A 19,499-nucleotide genomic window follows, 5' to 3' on the forward strand; every position below is an offset into this window, starting at 1 on the left:
GTTATTAAAAGTGACCCTTCTGGTTGGAGAGCTGTGTGATAATGTGGCAGGTTATTATCACGTGCTATGCTCAGATCTGATGAAGAAAATCCTTGTGCTTAAAATAGTGCACTAATGAACATCTGTGTGCCCAGTTCTAGTAATAAGTCCTGAAACAAACAGGACTGTGTCATACCTGTTGTCCAGTTAGATAATATTTGTAATACAGTAAATAGTTGAGGAAAAAACACCTTTCAGTTCTTACACAAATACCTGACTTTTAGATTATGTTTCCTTTTAGTATGCTGACCTTCAGATTGGACCCTAACCCTAAAGCATCATTCTGAGCAGACTGCCAATCCAATAAATCAATGCTTACTGTAGTTAATAGATTGCTTTCTCCTTTCATTGCGTGACCACATCACAGCACCCCAGTAATTGCTATGGTTCGGCTGCTGTCCTGTCTCTCATTCAGCAGAGAGATCTTTACAGCAACACCACTATACTGCTCCCAGCTGAAAGCACGTTCTCAGGTCCTTTGCCTGTATTTGTGGTGCCCCTCTGTAGTTCTCATGAGTTATTTGAGAAAAACTTCAGTCTGGCCCAGGTTCTGTATCTTTGGACATCCTATAAAGCACTTCTAAAAGAAGTAAAGCTTAGTTTCTTTCCTAAATGCTGTAGATGATGTTTTACTAGCTCTGTTGATTTAGAAGAAGAGAAAACAGAGTTGGCAAGTGAATGTATTTTGCAGGCCTGCTTTCCAAGTACGTGCAGTGGCGGCTGGTTCTGTTCAGGGACCGCTTTATCCTCTTTTTTTCTTTATGTAATTTGATTAGTGTGCATCGTAATCTCACAGATAGTTCTTAAGTTTAGCAGTAAAACAACCGAAGGAAATAATCTTGTGGGTTAATTGAGATGAACTGGTTTTGTATAGCTCAGAACTTGTTTACCTGCAGCCTTTGAATATTTTAAAACAACAGTGCTGGTTCCTTGTTGGTGGGAAAGAACATCAGAAGAGAACATGGTGCATGTGGTGGCATTTTGCCTAAATGGAAGGCTTCTGCTACAGCACAAACGGCGTGCTAAAATTTGTGCAGTGAGGTGATGTGTTTGGAACTATCCTCAGCATGGAGGGTCTGAAGTGCTTTGAGATGTGACAGCGGGAGCGATTGTGAGAGGAGCCACGGACTGCTCAGAGCCCTCCGAGTCAATTCTCTGAAATGGGATTGCTGAGTGTGTGGTGTGGCCCTGCGAAGCATTGGGGTGGCACGTGTCTGAAGGGACAGGTGTCCCAGGAAGCAGAGACAGTAAGGTGGAGGGGAAGGGAATCTCTTAAGCACCTTTCGCTCAGAGCAAATGCCTTTGGAGCTGCTTTGCTTCGCTTGTTGCGTAGCCCCTGGAGGTGCTCGGGGTTGGGCTGGATGGGGCCCTGGGCATCCGGACCTGGTGGGGGCAGCCAGCCCATGAAAGGACTTGCAGCTGAGTCACCTTTAAGGTGCATTCTGAACCATCACATTCCACCATTCTGTGATCTGTGGTTGATTCTGCGATCACGTGTAGGCGGTGATTTGTGCTGCGGTCATTTGCAAGTGTTACTGCACTATCAAAATTCTCTGCAAGTAAAGGCAATTTTTTAATATTTTAAAAGCATGCTGTGCATATGCAATGTATAAACCCGTGTGTATCCAAAGATGTGATCCTATGCAAGTCAGCAGGATGGCTGTCTGTAACTTCTGTTGATCACTGTAGAAGGGAGAGATAGTATGTTACTTGAAGTAAGAACTGCAGCCTCATGTTTATGCTATAGGTAAGAGACTTTCTAGATGGAAATTGTAAGTAGGATGCTGTGTGGTGCGTCTGCCTCAGTCTAGTGGTGTGTTAGTGGCACTGCATTCGGGTTGTCTGTTCTCATGTTGAGTATTGAGCACACTTGGAGAACAAATGGTATCTACAGTATAACTCCTTTATATCCAGTAGCATGTGGCAGGTGTCCATTACGACTAAAACAGTAGTGCTTTATTTTAGGTATTGAAGGAATGTACACGCTTATGTTCCTAGTTTTATTGGATGAGAAAAGTGGATTTAAAAACAGTGTTGCTGTCCGGGACAGTGTTCGACATCCTTGGCCTTCTGACTAGGATAAATGTATTATAGGATTCTTTGAATATAACACATCCTTGTTTTGAAGGCTGTATTAAGGGCTTGTTGGAAGTAGAAGCTTGCTCCTTCCTATCTATGCTTTAACCTGACACTGGTGTTCATTCAGGATGTGCCAACCCCACCTCTTGAGCAAAAAGTGGTTGATAATGGAATACCAGGTAGGGGAGGGAGGAAAAACAGTGCAAGTATATTACTTACAATTCTGCTTTCCTAAAAATCCCACAATCTGCAGTTCAGAGACTGCAGATATGTCAATAATGGACTTCTGTGACTTTTTCTGCTTTGTATTTGCTCAGTTGCTTTTCATTAAAACTTAATTTCTGCAAATGTATTTTTTTTTCTATACTTGAGCACGCGTAATGATTTAAATGGACAAGTTATTAGGACAGTTTCTTTAGCTTTTCTTGAATTAATGGTGCTAGCAGCGTGGGAAGAGATGGGAAAAGTCCTCTCACCTGTCCTCCTTCCCCCAAACTTTTGCTGTTTTCCAGCAAAAAGAGGGAAGGAGTTCAAAGCAAGATCTCCCAAAATTTCTCTGTAAATAGGTCATGTACTCAAATCTCTACCTAAAAAGAGTTTTGAAAAGGAAAACAAGATTTAGCTCTTTGTTTTCCCAGTGTTGATTTTGTTAAACCTCCCATCCTGCTGTTTGTGGTCTGCTCATGGAGTTGTGTTGCGAATGCTGCTCCAGTTCCAGGAAAAAACAGTGCTGGTCTTATGCAGACTTCTTACCTGCAGTGCCCTGTTCCCTAGTGACTGCTATCTTGGGCTGCTGGTATTGATACGGCCTTTCCTCAGTGCTTGAGGAATATTATTTATGACAGAGTCACAGAATTACAGCTTTTGTGTTGGGTTATTGCATGACTTTGTAATACGACCTTCTGAGTGATTGGGTAACAAGTCAGGGGGCTGGGAGAACTTAAGTTGCATTTACTCTGCTGCGTCTGAAATTGTGTGTGTTTGCACTGTGTGTGAATTCAGGAGTCAGTTGTGACTGTGCTATAAATAGGCTCCCAGAATCTGGGCCCAGGACTGCGTTCTGTGCTTGTCTGAGACCTGGCTCAACATTCCTAGCAGTGTGTGACTGCTCTTCGAAAACCTTCTGTTAGGCATGCCTCTTCTTAATAGTTTTAAGTCAGGCTGTTGTTGATCAATGGTCCCCTGTGACTCTGAAGAACTGATTGGTTTTCTGTACAAAAAGTGTGACTTTTTGCAAATGCAAGTAGTCAGTGGTCTGACTTGTCTGGAAAAGGAAATGTGAACAACTGGGAGTGCAGCTGGAGGCTTACCAACAGGCAGAGTGCTTTGGTGCAAAGCAGATTAGCAGCTGGAGGAACAGGAGGGAAGCTGCTTGTCAGATAGGTGCGAGAGGGAAGGAAAGCTGAGGTGGGTGGGAGAGGCCTATCTTTCTCTCCACGTATGCTGTATGCTTAGTGAGCTACCAGCCAAGAGTTTTGGGAGGAGAAAAAAACACGGCAGAATCTAGATTTGAATTGCATGACATACAGGTAGGCTACGTGGTGTGCTATTGATAACCGCTTCAGAAGTCTGTGTTCTGTGCTTATTTACTGGAGAGAGATAACCATTCTTATTTTACTTACTAGCAATTCCTCCCTGTGTGTTTTGAGTCATTCGTAGCAAGGTTTAATCTGTCTCCATGCTACCATATTCCACTGCCTGTGATATAGTGAGCGGAGCCAGCCTTGCTATGCAGCTTCTGCTGTGCTTGGTTTGGTTTTTGCCATGGAATTTGCCTGTCCTTACAGGTCTGGCTTTCAGAGAATGACTGGCAGCTCCAAACCAACGATTACCCTTGCTCTGTTTTAAGCACAATTAATTTAAGAAGAGGAACAAACAAAAGTCAGTTATTTAAGGAGCACTCAGGCAAATCCCAGTTGTCTGGTTGTTTTGAGGACGAAACAAAATCCACTTAATAGTGTTTGAGAATCCCCCACCAGCAGTTCCTACCTCACTTTTCTGTCTAACTGCCTTATCACTTAAATCTCTCAGTGAAGGAAGTGTGCACTGCATGCACAGAGGCCCAGTTTTTGCTTTCAGTTAACCGAATTGAACAAGTAAAGCTGAATGTGATAAAAGTAATAGATTTGCATTTAAGAACTGCTGTGCATGTCTGCCTACAAAAATTAAAATGATTTTATTGAAAACAACTGGTAAGTTGGCCTCACACAGTGAGGTGTTGTAGCTCCCCTTAGCTTACAGAGGTACTGAGTGGGTTCCAGCAGAGAGCAACTTTTAAAAAACACATTCCCTTTCTTGAGAAATGTCATATTGAGTAGAGTAAAGCTCAGATGTGCTATTAAACATGCATAAACATGCTGGTTTTCCTTCTCCCTATATGGAGTGACTGCTCCTTGCTATCTGCCTTCTATTTGTGACTTGCAGTCAACGTGCTCGTACAGGAACCCCTGTGACAAGGAGAAGGACTGAACTAAGGAGCTTTCTGCCTAGCAATGTACCTTTTCCTTTCTTAAAAGCAGTAATATTCAGAGTGATTCTTCTAAAAGAGATAAATAGTTTGCTACACAGTGAAATGAAGGTCTCTTGTTAAAAAATGAAGGTAACGTAAGATGATCATGTTTAGAAGAAAGTGAATTTAAATAGAAGAAATCTTTTCTGGATGGATGTGATAGGCAAAGCTCTGCTTGGCTGCCACTTAGTTTTGGAAGTTAGTTACGTACTGAAACAAGGTACCAATCCTTATGAGAAAGGAGAATCTGTGTTGCTGTGTTAATTCTTAACGGAAACGTTTTGAGCCATTCTGTTTTAACAGGAGTTTGTAAAGTAAGTCATTCGAAGCAGGATGCTGCTCCATGCTGTTGGTGAGATGTCAAAGGATTGGAATGGAAACCAGTATCTGTTGTTCATAGCCAGTGTAGTAATTTATTTTTTCATCTGCTTATTTGGTTCTTTATTTGATCTTGGACACGTTCAAAGATGTAAGCCCTTAAGAGTATAAGATAAACTAGACAAAAGTAGATATGTTTGCACTAAGAGGCTTAACTCATCCTCGGTGCAAAGGTTGCTTTTATTTTAAAAATAGAAGCTTAAAATGTGTAATCAAACAGTTAAATTGGATCTCCCCAGTCTCTCTCCTACTTGAGATCTTCTGCAAGTAGGAAGGTCCTGATATACTGATTCCTGTCCTGTGTAATCTTTATTGGCTGCCTGCTCCCTGTTGGTTCTGCTTTCTGGTTCTGCATGTGTGCCTTTTCATTTTTTGGTTGTGTTTCTGTATGAAGGGCTGGGCCTCGCAGCTTGGCTTGGTGGTGGAGCTAAGAATAGGCAGAACTTGCTTCTGTGATATCTCGAAAATGAGTATTTATTTTTAACCTTCATGAAAAGCTAACAGTGCTAAATGCTGATTGTCACACAGTGAAGCAATGGAAAAAGGTAATTAAGGCTGCTGACACTGGGGCAGTGTTTGTCCTTGCATGGTTCCTTGGAAAAGCTTGCCAGGAGGAAGCAGTGACTTGCTGCACTGGTGCAGGAGTGATGTTCTGAGCCTATTGTGGGTAAGACAGATCTTAATGCTATCTCCCGTGGCATTTTCATACTCCAGATAGTTGCAGTCAAATGGGGGGGAAAAAGCTATTTCTGTACTGTGTGAGTTGGAAGGCAGCTTGTGGCCTTCTGGAAGATGGGTGCTTTTTGAAGGGGACGGCGGTGCCCTGAGGGCCCTCTGAGGAGATTCTGGATGTCTCCATCCTTCAGTGGTTCTCCTCTTCCTGTGTTTTGAATAGCTGTAGTCCTGGTTTTGTTCAATGGTATAAACTACAAAACAAACAAGACAAAGGAAAAACAAAACAGAACAACCAAACGGGAGGAGTTTGTTGTTTTTGTGAATTGTAACTGCAGACTGTTAGTTAAGGAATTCACTCCTGATTTAGCCTTGGAAGCTTTTATTTCTTCATAAGCTATGTTCTTGCAGTGTACTGCCTAGTATGTGATTCTTGTGTCTTTACCAACAACAACAGCAAAATGTAGTGTGAGTAATTAAAAGTAATCTTTGCGTTTTTCTTGTTAATTGATGAGTAATATTAGGAAATGATTGTATAGTAATCCATTGTAAGTGTAAGTAGTGTGTTTTTCTAGGGTGAAGCATCAAGGGGAAACATGGTTGTGGATGCCCCATCCCGGGAGGCATTCAAGGCCAGGCTGGATGTGGCTCTGGGCAGCCTGGGCTGCTGGTTGGTGACTCTGCACATAGCAGGGGGTTGGAACTAGATGATCACTGTGGTCCTTTTCAACCCAGGCCATTCTATGGTCATTATTTTTTTAACCAAAGGGCCAGTCTCATGTTTTACCTGGTTACCATGTTTCTTTTCATGGGCTCCCATGAGGACTCTTCAAGAAAGCAGCATAGGAAATGTTAAAGATTATTATGGACTACTGAGTCAACTCTACAGAACTCTGTCATCTTGCTTTTTAAAGTTGAAGACAGTTGTTGTTTCAGCCTTGTTTTCTGGGATGCTTTTAAACTCTTGAAAATCTAAAACAGCCTATATAGCATTAGACATCTCCACAAGATGGATGTCATCTAACTCAACTGCAAACAGAAATCTACAGCGTGGTTGAGTTAAGCTGTTGTGTGTTCTGTCCAGAAGTGAGAGTAACGCACTAGTACTGGTGTTTGTAGCACGTTAGCTGTAGAGCCGGTAAGGGTTTAAAAAACCCCAAAACTAAAAAAGAAAAAAAACAACACTTTGCTTAGTGGGAAAATCTGCATCTGTTGAGTCAGAGCACTTGGTTCCTTAAGTTACGCCAGGCGCCCAGGCGGCGCATGCTGGGGCTGTGGGCATGCTGGGCTGGGCTGGGCTGGCAGCACCCTGAGCAGCATTCTGGTGTGAGTGGGGGAAATGCATTGATGAGATGACCTCTTGATTGATTGCTTTGTTTGTTGAGATTCAGAACAAGCTTGCAAGACATGTAACGTTTTGGTGAGCCGCACTGGTTTGGCGATGTGTTTTTGGAAGGACTGGGGAGAATGTAAGATTTTCAGCATGAATGTGGATCATGCTGTGTCATCTCAGCTCTGTGCTGTAAAGCTAGAGGATCGTGAGCAATTCTTCTAGTCCCAACAATGTGTCATGAAGAATCCCTTGTGATGATAGCACACGCTCTGTAACCTCTTAGCTATTGTCTTTTTTCCTTGTGATTTTTCCAACAGTGCTTGGCAGCAGGAAGAGGCCAGGAGGACAGAGCTGGGGCTGGCTGGTGCTGAAAGCAAGTTTGATGGTCTGGAAGAGCAGTGGGCACTAGGAGTCAGTGTGAAGTTTTGTTCAGAACACCCATTTTTCACATTCAGTTGTTCTGCTCTTCCCAGAATCTTTCAGATTTATTTCTAATGATATTTCTAAAATGGTCCAACAGCAGCTCGTAGCATCTTATGTCTGTAGTAGACTCATGTCTAATCTTCAGCCTGAAACTCTGTTCCATTTTCTGCTTCATATGAAAACCTAAAGCTGAGCTCCTATGGCTTGCTAACCAATATGTACTTGTCTTTTTGTCTGTTGTTTCCTGCAGTCCTTGTTTGCTCCAGAACACTTGGATAGCAGCTGTTTGTGTGTTTCAGACCCTTACCTAAGGCAAGGGGAGACTGAAAGAACGGGGAATGGAAACTAGTAAGACAAGTTATTTATTGTGTGCTGGGGAGTGTAACACAGCAGTAGCAGATGCACACAACTGGCTTGGTCCCATCAATCCTGGGTTCTCTTCCCCCAGCACAATCTGCTGCTGTATCTACAGCAGTGCTCCAAGACCAGGGCAGCTCGAACCCACGCTGGTTCCTTGTGCTCAGTGCCACCCCTGCCCAGCTGGTTTCAGTCCTGTGTGCTGTGATCACTCGGTACTGGAGGCATTCTGATCTCATGTCTAAGAGATGGGTGTTGTGATGCTGTTCTGTGCCAAGAACAAAAAAGAATATTGGTTTTATAGGTGTCTTTACTGAGGGCTGTGTGATGCTGTGCAGTGTCAGGATGCTGTGTTGGATAAAAGCATGCAGGTACTGGGAACCAGAGAAGAGTTAACCTGCAAATAAGGAACAGGCAGAACCTGTGAGCTCTGTTGTCTCGAGGATGAGAGTCCAAAGTATGTGGAGAAGAGTTTTATGTCTGTGAGTGTGTGTTGGAGCCAGCCCTTCTCCTACCCCATTGGTGCAGGGCAAACAACTGGTGCGAATGAAGTTGGTGGGTGATGTACGTTGCGTGGTGTTGGTTTATTTCAGAAATTTTAAACGTTAAAATGGTACAGAGTGTTTCATAGCATAATTAGTACCTCTCATCTGCTGTGCAGGTAGATGTCTGAACATCAGATAAAAACCAGTGGGAGCAGTGTGGGCGTTCTGTAGCTCTGCAGAAAGGAGACAGATGGATGGTATTCCCCCTCCCTCCCCCGTCAGCAAGAGCTGTCATGGTGAAACTGGGGTGTCTGATTCTGTGTTAATGCTTTGAAAACGAAGACTGTTTTCACTAGAATTCCTGTCCGTGAGTTACTGAAGCTGGGGTGGGGTAGTCAAGATTGCCTGGGAGGGTATTCCTTTCTGCAGAGGATATGGAGCCATGTGGGGGTGTGTTTGAAGAGGTGACAACTGAGAAGCAACTTCTGACATCATAGGGAGTCAAAAAGAGTTAGTTCTTTTCCCTAGGACAGAAATATCTACTTGATTCTTACACATACGTGGGCAAATTTGAGCGGTGAGCACACAAAGTTATCAGTAAACAGAACTTAAGCTTTGGGAAGCAAAATAGTCATCTGCTTTCCACTTCCTTCTTGTGATACTTTGCAATTCCATACAGTTTTATTAGTTTTTAGCAGTTAGTTTTCAGCAGTTAGTTTCTTCCTTACCTTACTTGATGTCACTGGCACCCCCGTGCTGTGTGTGAAAGGTAAATGCTGACATTAAAGAGGTTGTAGTATCTAAAATCAGGGTAAGGCAGCATAGCTGGGTTGCAGTACATACGTGTTGCACGTTCAGAACTTTGCCATGTGTGACTTGTTTTGATATTGCTTCCTTGTGTGATAAATGTAGTGGCTTTTTTGTTCTGCTTGATTTTTCTAAAGCATTTGTAAGATGTCATTTCCAGCCTCTTGCAATTGAAATATTTTTCTCTTGTTACTCCTTTGTCTTGAGGGTCTCTTTAAATTAATGATCCTGAATCAGATTTCCTTTTGCTGCTCAGTTCTGCTGCTTTTGCTGTTCAGCTCGTCTTGGTTTTGGTTGAGGTAAATAAAAGCTTATTCTTGCTAGATTTTTGGCCTTGACATCTGCCTGAATTGTAGGCAGTTGGGGCTGCCTGCTGACAGGAGGAGCTTTTTGACCTCACTTGCTTTTTGTAGCTGCTGAGATGCTCCCTTAGCTGTATGGTGAAACAGAGCAGGGCGTAGATTTGTCTCCAAACTAAGCCCCCGCAGAGCTAGTTACTTGTTAGGTATGCTGCTTTTCTCCCAGCATGATTTGCTTACAGAGGGTGGCACAGTGCAGCTAACAGTGACAGCACTCCGGACCTCGGGGCTGCGTAGGTTGGTGTCCAGAATTTGCACTTGAAAATGCAGTCGTTGGGTCTCCTGCCTCGACACCTCTTGTTGGCACAAGCAAGCAGATTTTTGCTTACAGTCCTGCTGCTGTGTTTCCTTTTTTTTTTTTTTTTTTTTTTTTTGCCCAGCTGTCTTTGAAAAGTTGTTTGGTATGCACAGGGAGGCTAAAATTACTTTGTGTAAACCACCAAAGGGTAGCATAGAAGTGCAGTGCCAAGGTGATGACTGCTCAGACTGCTATTAATTTTACGCCCAACATTTATTAAGTAGGGATGGAATATTGAAAACAATGGCAATTTGTTTAGAATTGCTTCGTGAACAACTAAAATAACTGATGTTTAGTTCTGACTTAAAGCATGACCTGTAGGGGACATGCAGTTCTTGTAGGGTGTCTTTGTGTTTGGTCCTCTTAACATTTGGATGTATGATGGTTATTTTTTCTTTTTAATTGCTCCTTACCATTTCAGCAGTAGTGCTCCATAACACTTAACTCCATGCTTTTTTTTTTTTTTTCCCAAAGTGACATTACTGGGTGTATTTTGAGTTTAGGAAGGATTATTATTTAATCACTTCAAAGTGCTTTGTTGAACTCATAATGCATATGCTCCATGTTATAAATTTGACTCTTTATTTTGCCATGAGATGATTCTGCTGCATAAATGGAGGGGAGAAAACACAGCTTCTTGGCCTCGAGCTTCTGTCCTCACAGTATGTCTTTAATTATATACATCGAGCAGACTATTTCTTGCAAATCCATTTAACAGAAGACCTTGTCATTAAATTTGGTCTTTCTAATTAAAACAAACAAATCACAACGAAACCAAAACAAAGCATATCCTTATTTTGAGGTCAAATTGGAGAACGTAGCATGTTAACTAATCTTTACTTAAAAGTAGGTGTGAAATTAGGAAATCTTGGATTTGCTGCCCTTGAACCTGGCTTTTCCCAAGAGGCACAACTCACTGCATAGCTGCTGTTACCAGACAGGATCATTGAGGGGTTCACTGATTGACACACAGTTTTTTGTAGTTGCTCACTTCCAGGAGTTTCCACCCAGGTTTTGGGTGGAGAAACACTCCCTGTTGGTAGAGAGCTCATTCTGAACAACAAAGCAAATGATTTGAAGCATTGGAATGGCTGGTTAGGGTGTTATGTGTGTTCTGATGTCTCACATAACATTTCTGGTGTGATGCATGTAGATGCAGCATGCAGTGGTGTGCTGCAGCATTTTTAGAAGGTGGCTCTGAGGATGCCTCATACTGAACAGCTGGTGGTTTGGAATCCTCTGTGCTCTTTCAGCTGAGCTACTCAAAGCATTCACCTTCACATCCTTGCCATTAGAGCCCTTTGGGCAGGGAAAGCAGCAGATGAGCAGACCTAGACCATGGCATCTCTGGGAGTTTTCCTGATGCCTGAGAATTCAGCTGAGACAGTGATCTTCTCATCTCCTCCCTTTTTACTCTGTTCTTAAATTGATTTATGACTCCAAGCTTGTTGTCTTTTTGCTATCTATCCAATCTAAAAATTAGCAGTGGGAAGTAACTGTTTAAAAAACACAGGAAAATCCTGTCCTTTTAGGCTCTTGCACAACATGGAGTAGAGAGCAGTGGTTCCTGCTGAGCCTGGTGCACCGGGGAGGAGATAACCTTGGAGGTCTGAGCAGCAGCAGTGGGGCACTAGCAGTCCTTGTAGTAGTCTTTTCTTGTACTCTTGATTTCTTGGAGGAAGAATGAAAAGAAGCTTCAGTATCTCATTGCATATTTCCCATATGTTTCACATCAGATTCTGCAGCCATGGATTAGGTGAATGTAGCATGTAAGTGATGCATCATATTGATTAATGAGGAGTACAGTCTTTTTTCTTTTTTTTTTTTTTTTGTTAGAAAGGGGGATTAATGACAACTTGCAGTTGATTCAAGCTTGTTGCAAAAGCAAAACTTAAAAAACTTTTCTTTGTTGTTTTATCTAACAGGCTGGATGGAAAGAAAATCATGCGACGTTTATGAATGAACTGAAAAATCTGCAGGCGTCAGGACTGACAACCCTTGGTCAGGCACTCAGATCATCTTTTGACTTGTTAAATCTCAATAGATTAGTGTCTGGAATAGACAACTATGGACAGGTAAGAAATCTGTCTCTAGTCTTCCTCTTTCTCTGTGTGTTTCTAAATTATCCTAGGGGAGGGATTTTGATGGTTTAAGTATATCTTTTTGTTTTTTTTTCCCTATTTTTCAATGTTCTATTGGGTAATTGTATGTTAAAACTTGACAGATTTGATTTTCTTTCTTGTTGCATGTTCTGATCATACCATGAGATACCATGATTATACCATTTTTTTTCTTGTTGAACTTCAAAGTAGTAGTATAACTCAATCTGTAGTGAACAGTTGCTGCTTTAGAACATGTACACTGGATGGCAGCAAATTTTATTTTCAGTTTTATTTTATCAGTAGTTAACATTCTGTCTTTCTCCTTTCTCACATGTGAAAGATTCAGTTAAAAATACTCAGTTTTAGCCCCTCTGTCATTGTGCAATGATGACTTCACTGAGTTATTATAAATTTTTATCGTGCTTCTGTGGAATAGAAAAGTTTGAAGTTGTTACTGGAAGAAAAAGACGAGTAATTCTAAAAATGTGTTCAGTGAGTGTCTGTGCACATGCACTTCGTAAGTAGCTCTGCATGGCTCCATGCCTGCTGAAAGAGAACATCTGGTTTGATAAATTGTTCATCTTATTGCTTATTTCATGACAGAAATATTAGTCTACAACTGAATGCCCTGCGCTTTTGTTTCTAGGGAAGGAATCCATTTTTTCTTGAGCCATCTATTTTGATTACCATCACAGATGGAAACAAACTGACGAATACGGCTGGAGTTCAGGAGGAGGTAAACTGACATTAAATTCTTCCGAGTTATGTCTTAGAAGTTGGTACTATGTTAAGGTGGATATTTATTGTGCTTTTTTTCCTGCAAAAATACTTCTGTTTCATCAGCTTGTTCTACATAGCAAGGAAGCTGGATATGCTGTCATTGCTCAGCCCTTAATTTCATAGCCCATATGGATTTCCAGACTGTAACTTCAGATAAACTAGTGCATAGAAGAGAAAGGGGGTCCTTTACAGAGAAATAGGTATTATGTTTTCAGATAGCTTGTCAAATATTGAAAACGTTCTTAAATCTTTCTTTACCAGCTTCATCTTCCTTTGAATTCTCCTTTGCCTGGAAGTGAACTAACCAAAGAACCATTTCGTTGGGATCAAAGACTGTTTGCTCTAGTGCTGCGTTTGCCAGGAGCTGCATCTGTTGAACCAGAGCAGCTCGGGAGTGTGCCTACTGATGAATCTGCTATCACACAGATGTGCGAAGTTACAGGAGGTACCTGGCTATTACTTTGCTTTGATTTACGTTTGGTATTTGTCTTAAAACATGTATTTGATTCATTTTTGCTCTAGCTTTTCTGTCACTTAGAATTACTCAGTGTCTGCCCGAGTCTTTGTGGTTCTTTTTGAGCTTAGTTTCCTGTAGCATGGGAGAACTTCCTTTAAAGTCACATTCCAGTTTCAGATGTACTGGATGTGGGACTGTTTTCTCAGTGCACCACTGTAGGAAGGATTGAAAATTTCTTAGATTGTCCTTCCAAGGGTTGGCTTTGCTCACTCATGAGGTTGTTATTTACAAGCATAAATGTTGAGTTGAGAGGAAGAGGTATTACTTAATGGAATATTAATTCTGCTGAATGGCTGATAAACTAATATTGAATTTTAAAATATTTAATTCTGGACTTTGTTCTTCAAGATCTTCCTCAGAATTTTTGTTAAATTGGTTCTTGAGAAAATGTTGCATGGGAGGGGATGTTCGGGTTGGTGTTGGTGTTGGTTTGATTTGGATAGAAAAAGCAGATGGATTATGCAGACTTTGTGAAATCAGAATTTGTTGAGGGCCTTTAAAAACTTGGTCTTACTCCAGCCTGATTTAGCCTTAATGGCTTTTCTTATGAAGAAGAAAAATCTGAGCTGTTTTTTTTTTTCTTTGGTTTTATTGCACTTGTAAAGCATTTTGCATCAGTTTCTACTAAGCTTGTTGCTGTTATTTTTGATAAAGCTGAAAGCCTTGGCAGTCTGACTTCATATAACAAAATATCTTCCTTAATTTACACAGGGAGAATAGGAAAGCTTTGAGTAATCTTACTGTTTTCTTGTGTAGGTCGTTCTTACTGTGTTCGGACACAAAGAATGTTGAACCAGTGTTTAGAATCTCTAGTTCAAAAAGTCCAAAGTGGAGTTGTTATTAACTTTGAAAAGTCAGGACCAGATCCAGCTCCTATTGGAGAAGGTACAGTAACTGTTTTTTCTACTAATGTTTTTAAAAAAGTGTTCTATGTGCATGCAAACGTCCTTAAGTGTCTTCAGTTTCCTTCCTACTAACTTCTCACCATTGTGTACAGGATTTATCAGAGGCCTAATACAATCTAAAAAAAGTGATTAAACTATAAAGTTTCAGTGAGCGAGCTCTGGTTTCTCTTTAAATATTCCAGATCACAGTGGATGTACTTTTTATAGCTTTTGAGTTGTGTTTGTTTAGTTTTGTCTTTGCTATATTGTTCCCAGTATTAGTTTGGTCCTTGGTGAGTTGAAAAAGTGCTGTATGTTTGCATGGATTTGAATGGATAACCTTCCTGCTTGCCAGCTCTCTTGTCACTTTCTTCACCTCTTTTTCTGGAGGCTGAAGGAGGCAACGGAGGGAAGTGAGTATTTAATGAAAGTGCTAAAGTTTGAATTAGTGCTGTCAAAATTTGTTTATAAATGAAATAAATTCAGGAGTATTTGAGTCGTACTGTTAACTGATCACAAACTCTTGAATGTTCCTTGCTGCAAGTGAAAAAGTCTGTGCTAAGAACAAGGAATTGGTCTGCCAGCTGCAAGTGAAGTGCACAACCAAATAGGAAAATGCATTCTTAACGTGGAACAGGCTTTCGGCTTTGCAGAATTCATGGCTGGAAAGGAGAGAGCTGTGACCAGTTTGTACTTAGAAAATAGGAGTGTTGCTGGAATGTCAGAAGCATAGCTTTTAGGATCCCCGGAGCGTCCCAGCATAGCCTGTTTTTAACTTTGTTTTCATTACTTGTTTTTAATCACTTTTTTTCTTGCTTTATACATTTTTTGTTTTTCTCCTTTTGCTTAATAAATATCATTTGATTGGAAGTATGCTCAAGGCTTTCCTGTAGGGCCATGCAGGACAGCACCTCAGCAGATTCATGGGTCTCTGCTGGCCCGAATGCTCTCCTGTGGCAAAACAGCTGGTGAAATTGTTGTTTTTTTTTTCCTTTTGTCACATTTTAAGTGGTGATGTACTGTGAATTCATATGCATGAAGTTGCTGAGAACTTCTGCCTTTACATAAATTGAGGAAGTCCTCAACTAGAGAGAAATGTGGTGTTTACCAGAGCTATAGGGTCACTGTGCGTATAGTGCAAGGAGCAAAAACTGCTGGCTAACTGAAGGGCACAGTATTATTGGCCAGCTGTCTAAAGCAGGTCAGTTTAGTAAAGTAAAATAATTCTAAGGTTCTTTAAAAAGGTGGTCTCTTTTGTGCCATATGAATTGAAGAGCAGTCTGAAAAACTGTTCTGAGATGCTGTGCTGCTACAGAGCTCTTTGCAGTCAGAGTGGAGGGAACTCTGTGCTAGTATGCTACAGCAGACTGGCAGATAACACTGCTTTTTCCAGGAAGCAGTGGAGATGAAGTGTTCCCTGACTGCTTACTAATTAAGAATGTGACAAAAGCTGCTCCTGCCAGATGCATTCGACCTTTCCATGAAACTTTTCTCCACTTTCAGTTTCCATGAGTGGCGACATCAGTCAGTGAGCTTTGCATCCCATGGAGAAAGACTGTAAATGCAAACTGTCTGTCTTTACAGGTGCAGCAGAACTAAAATGAAAGACTTGCTATTGCTTATCAGATGTATGTCCAAGTACTGATCTTAGACAAATAGCATTTTTCATAATATGAAAGTGCCCTGCTGCACTAATAATCTAATTGTTATGCCATTGGCGTGGAAGGGTAGATGGACAAATGTTACCAATTTTTTCTCAGATGATGCTGTTTTACACTTAATGTAGCTTTTTTCAACCACTGATGTAAAGATCTGTGTCTTTGAAAGAGTTGTGATGAAGCACCTTATTGGTTACTAATACAGAAATTTTGCTGGGAGACAAATGCATGCCATGTAGCTTTTTATTTTCTTTTTTTGTTGTTATTTTGCTTTGTTTAAATTTTAGATGGACTTGTTGATTCATCCAGGCCCATCAATTCATTTGCTTCTCAACCGTGGCATAGTTGTCATAAACTCATTTATGTACGGCCTAACCCCAAAACTGGTGTTCCTGTTGGGCATTGGCCAATCCCAGAATCTTTTTGGCCTGATCAGAATTCACCAACACTGGTAAGTCAATAAGAACTGAAAACAAGGATTCTGCACCTAATTAAACAGATTGAAAATGAATACAATTTTTTTTTTTTACATTCTCTGTTTGTTAGTATGATCTGACTTCACTTTAAAAGGGTAGTTAAAATTATTTTTTACGCAGAGCAATGTCATGGAGATAATCTACGCTGTTACTTTCTGTCTGGAAGTTTTACTTCTATATATAGTTGGATACTTTTGTAAAGCTTTGAAAAGGTTATAGAATTGATCTACAAATTACCTTATACACCACAACTTTTAGTTGGAAGCTTTATAAAATGCATTTTGGGTGGAACAGGGAGTATTTGTTGATGATGAGGCTAGATTGACTTTTTTTTTCTTCATGTATGGCCTCTTCTTTCCCTACCAGAAAGAATTAAAACTGAAACAGAAAAGCTACCCATTCAAAAAATAAGATAAAAACAGCATTAACTGTAACCTTTCTCACTAGAATGATCATGCAATTGGCATGCCTTACTAGCCTCTCTTGTTAGGCATGATCTGTTTCTATACTTCGCAAGTGGTCTCAGTGCTGTTTCCTCCCCACCACCCATGACTCAAGAGGAAAAAAAATCAAACTCAGCAGGGAATATCTTGAGAATATTGTTTGCAGAGTGGTTTATAACCTGTAATTCCGTGAGAATAGCAAGCTGGAAAGCAGAATTGGAAGTTTTCTTTAAACATAACTGTGATAGGGGTTGAACAGCATGGAGACTTTTAAGTATCAAGATAAATAGTTGAATGTTAACCATATTTTTCTCTTGTTGGGGAGCAATGTCTGTGTGTTTAAACTAGAGAAATACTTAATATTCTGTTGTAGGAGCATGTCTCCTTTTTGAAGGAAACTGGAGATGGAGTGTTCAAGCTTAAAGGATAGTGAAATATATACTTAGGAATCTTTTCTTTCCCAAAGAGTTAATTTTCTTTTAACTGTAAATACCAGATAACAGATATGTTATATTTCTCCCCTTCCTTTTAGCCTCCACGCACAGCTCACCCTGTTGTGAGGTTCTCCTGTGTTGATTGTGAGCCAATGGTAATAGACAAGCTTCCTTTTGACAAGTATGAGCTTGAACCTTCACCCTTAACGCAATACATCTTGGAACGAAAGTCTCCCCATACCTGCTGGCAGGTATTTGCCCTTTGTTTGATTCTAGAAACATAATGAGTATCCTAAAGTGACTGTACCTGAGTTTTTGTAGGCCTGGAGGTTTTGGGGCCTGGTGTCAGACTGCACTTGATTGAAGGAACATGTCAAGGTTTCCGTTACCTTCTTTCTAATGAATTATGAAAAGCTAGAGCGAGTGTTCCCTCTACAGGTTTTGTAATCTCATTTAATTCTGTTCCTAGGTCCCTTTCATTTTGCTGAGATTCTTGGCTATATTGAAATTCTCTGTAGGCTTTCATTTGCTTTTGGGAAAACCTAGTGCTAGTTTCCATTGTAGTTTCAGCTGTTGATTAGGTAATGATTTCCACTAAATAATTGAAACTGCTGGTGGGAGTCGAATGGGAGCTGTTGATTTTAACTAGATTGGCCTTGAAAAGGCCAAAGTTCTGTTGTTGAAATCATTTGTGGTTTGGATAAGTGACTTGTTCCTGCATTCGCTAGACAGTAAGGCTTGTAATTCTCTTCTAGACTGTTCTTGTAAGGGCTATCTGAATAGATCCAAGAGGAGCTTGATGAGTGTATTATCTTAGCTGGAAGGGTGGGACTGGAAGTGTCTTTTTTCTGCTTTTGTTTCCCTAAAACATATTACAACTTCACTTAAAGTATAACGTTTTGGAAGTTGGTTTTAATTGAAGAAATTGAAGTTAATTTTAACAAACTTATTTCAGATGTGGGGTTAAAGCACTTGTAGGTATTTTACTTGCCAAAGTCATCCAGACAGTCTTTTTACTAAAACCTTTCTGCTATTTTTCAAAACCTGCTTTTTCTGCTGCCCGATCAACAGACCAATCTGTACTTGGGAAATGGGCTCATTGTAGAAACTGTAGAAGGAACCCCATCCCTTAGGCCACCTCCACTCCCAGTAGAGTTCCTGGAAAAGAAATTGAGAAAAAAATTTCCTTTGGAACTGCAAGATTAAATTTTTCTTAGGCAAATTATTCTTGCTTTGTGGATTATTTTGAATGTCCCAGTATGTACCATCTTTATCCTTTAAAAAATATTTTTCAGTTATTGCTTTTTCAGGGTTAATATTCATGTATACTTTAAAGAGGTCAACATTAAGAAAATGGAAACGTGACATAATTGAAAGTTGAATATTGAATATTTGTGTTTGTGTGGGCTTGCTGTGTTAGTATAGGAAGTTTTAGGTTTCTTTTTATCAGTGTTGTAAATTCTAGTCATGCTTTTTTATGAGTCAGAGTCATTTTAAGTGTGTTGTTCTTTAATGTGCATTTAATAATGGTCCCTTAACCTGTTTTAAGTCACCTTCCTGTTTCAATTTTATACCTTGAAGACATTTCCATACTGGGTGGTGTACACTAAATGTTGCATGTCTGCGTTTTGTAGCTGGAGAGTGTAAGTGCATGCTCGTCCTGATGTGTGCCACCTTAAACTTGGCTGTTCTTGATAATTGTTGTCTTACTGCAGTTGAATTCAGACTTCTTTAAATGCTGTATGGTTTATATTCTTTGTGGTCCTGTAATACAGTGATTTCTTTTCCTTCAGGTATTTGTGAGCGGCAGTGGAAAATACAGCGAGCTTGGCCATCCGTTTGGGTATTTAAAAGCAAGCACTACTTTAACCTGTGTAAACCTCTTTGTGATGCCTTACAACTATCCTGTTTTGCTTCCATTGTTAGGTAGGTAATATGCTTACATTGGACTGCCGATGCAGCTACTTGAGAATAAGAAAAAATAATTAAAAAGTGGTTAGTGTTCTGCCTTAGCTTGAGACGTTATAACATAACGGAGATTGGAGAGTAGAGAATGTTGCAAACTCTTTAATATTAAATTTGGGAGGAGAGGATTTTCATACCCCCTCTCCCTTTTTTTCTCTCCAGCAGAGGAGGAGAGCTACCTGCTTCCAGTGCATGTTTGATGCTGTTCACCTCCTAGACACGTAGCCTCTTCCTTAACCTGGAGTAAGCTTCAACCTCCATTCTTTTCCCTCATTTAGGGTATGGTGTATCCAGGTTTTTCAGTTGCTCTAGTAGCAGCTCATTTTTTATTTTTTTCTGGAGGATCAGATGCAGTGTTATGGGTGTTGGGAAGAGGGAATTCCCTGATGCTGTTTAGAGCTGTAAGAAAGGATAGAGCAGTGAAACAGCCTACAGTTCTTCCCTCCCCAAAGGACCAATGTTTTTCACTCTCACAATGAACTTCCTTTCTACAAGAGAGAT

General features: G+C 40.5%; 1 protein-coding gene across 5 annotated transcripts in view; it reads left to right on the forward strand.

Moving 5' to 3' along the window:
- LOC100548859 (integrator complex subunit 6-like) overlaps window positions 1-19,499 on the forward strand; it is a 34,876-nt gene that overhangs the window by 1,841 nt on the left and 13,536 nt on the right. For all 5 annotated transcript variants that reach the window (XR_014885032.1, XR_014885033.1, XM_085230771.1 and 2 more), the window contains 7 exons: window positions 11,665-11,814; window positions 12,488-12,577; window positions 12,883-13,066; window positions 13,895-14,023; window positions 15,968-16,131; window positions 17,132-17,284; window positions 18,827-18,959. Coding sequence is in view for 3 of the 5 variants with exons in the window: in XM_085230771.1 (XP_085086897.1) it covers window positions 11,665-11,814; window positions 12,488-12,577; window positions 12,883-13,066; window positions 13,895-14,023; window positions 15,968-16,131; window positions 17,132-17,284; window positions 18,827-18,959 (1,003 nt within the window). In the remaining 2 variants the exon portion in view is untranslated. The remainder of the gene's footprint in view (window positions 1-11,664; window positions 11,815-12,487; window positions 12,578-12,882; window positions 13,067-13,894; window positions 14,024-15,967; window positions 16,132-17,131; window positions 17,285-18,826; window positions 18,960-19,499) is intronic.

Source organism: Meleagris gallopavo, chromosome 9 (genome assembly GCF_905368555.1).
Source record: "Meleagris gallopavo chromosome 9, MGAL_WU_HG_1.1, whole genome shotgun sequence".
Taxonomy (NCBI): Eukaryota; Metazoa; Chordata; class Aves; order Galliformes; family Phasianidae; genus Meleagris; species Meleagris gallopavo.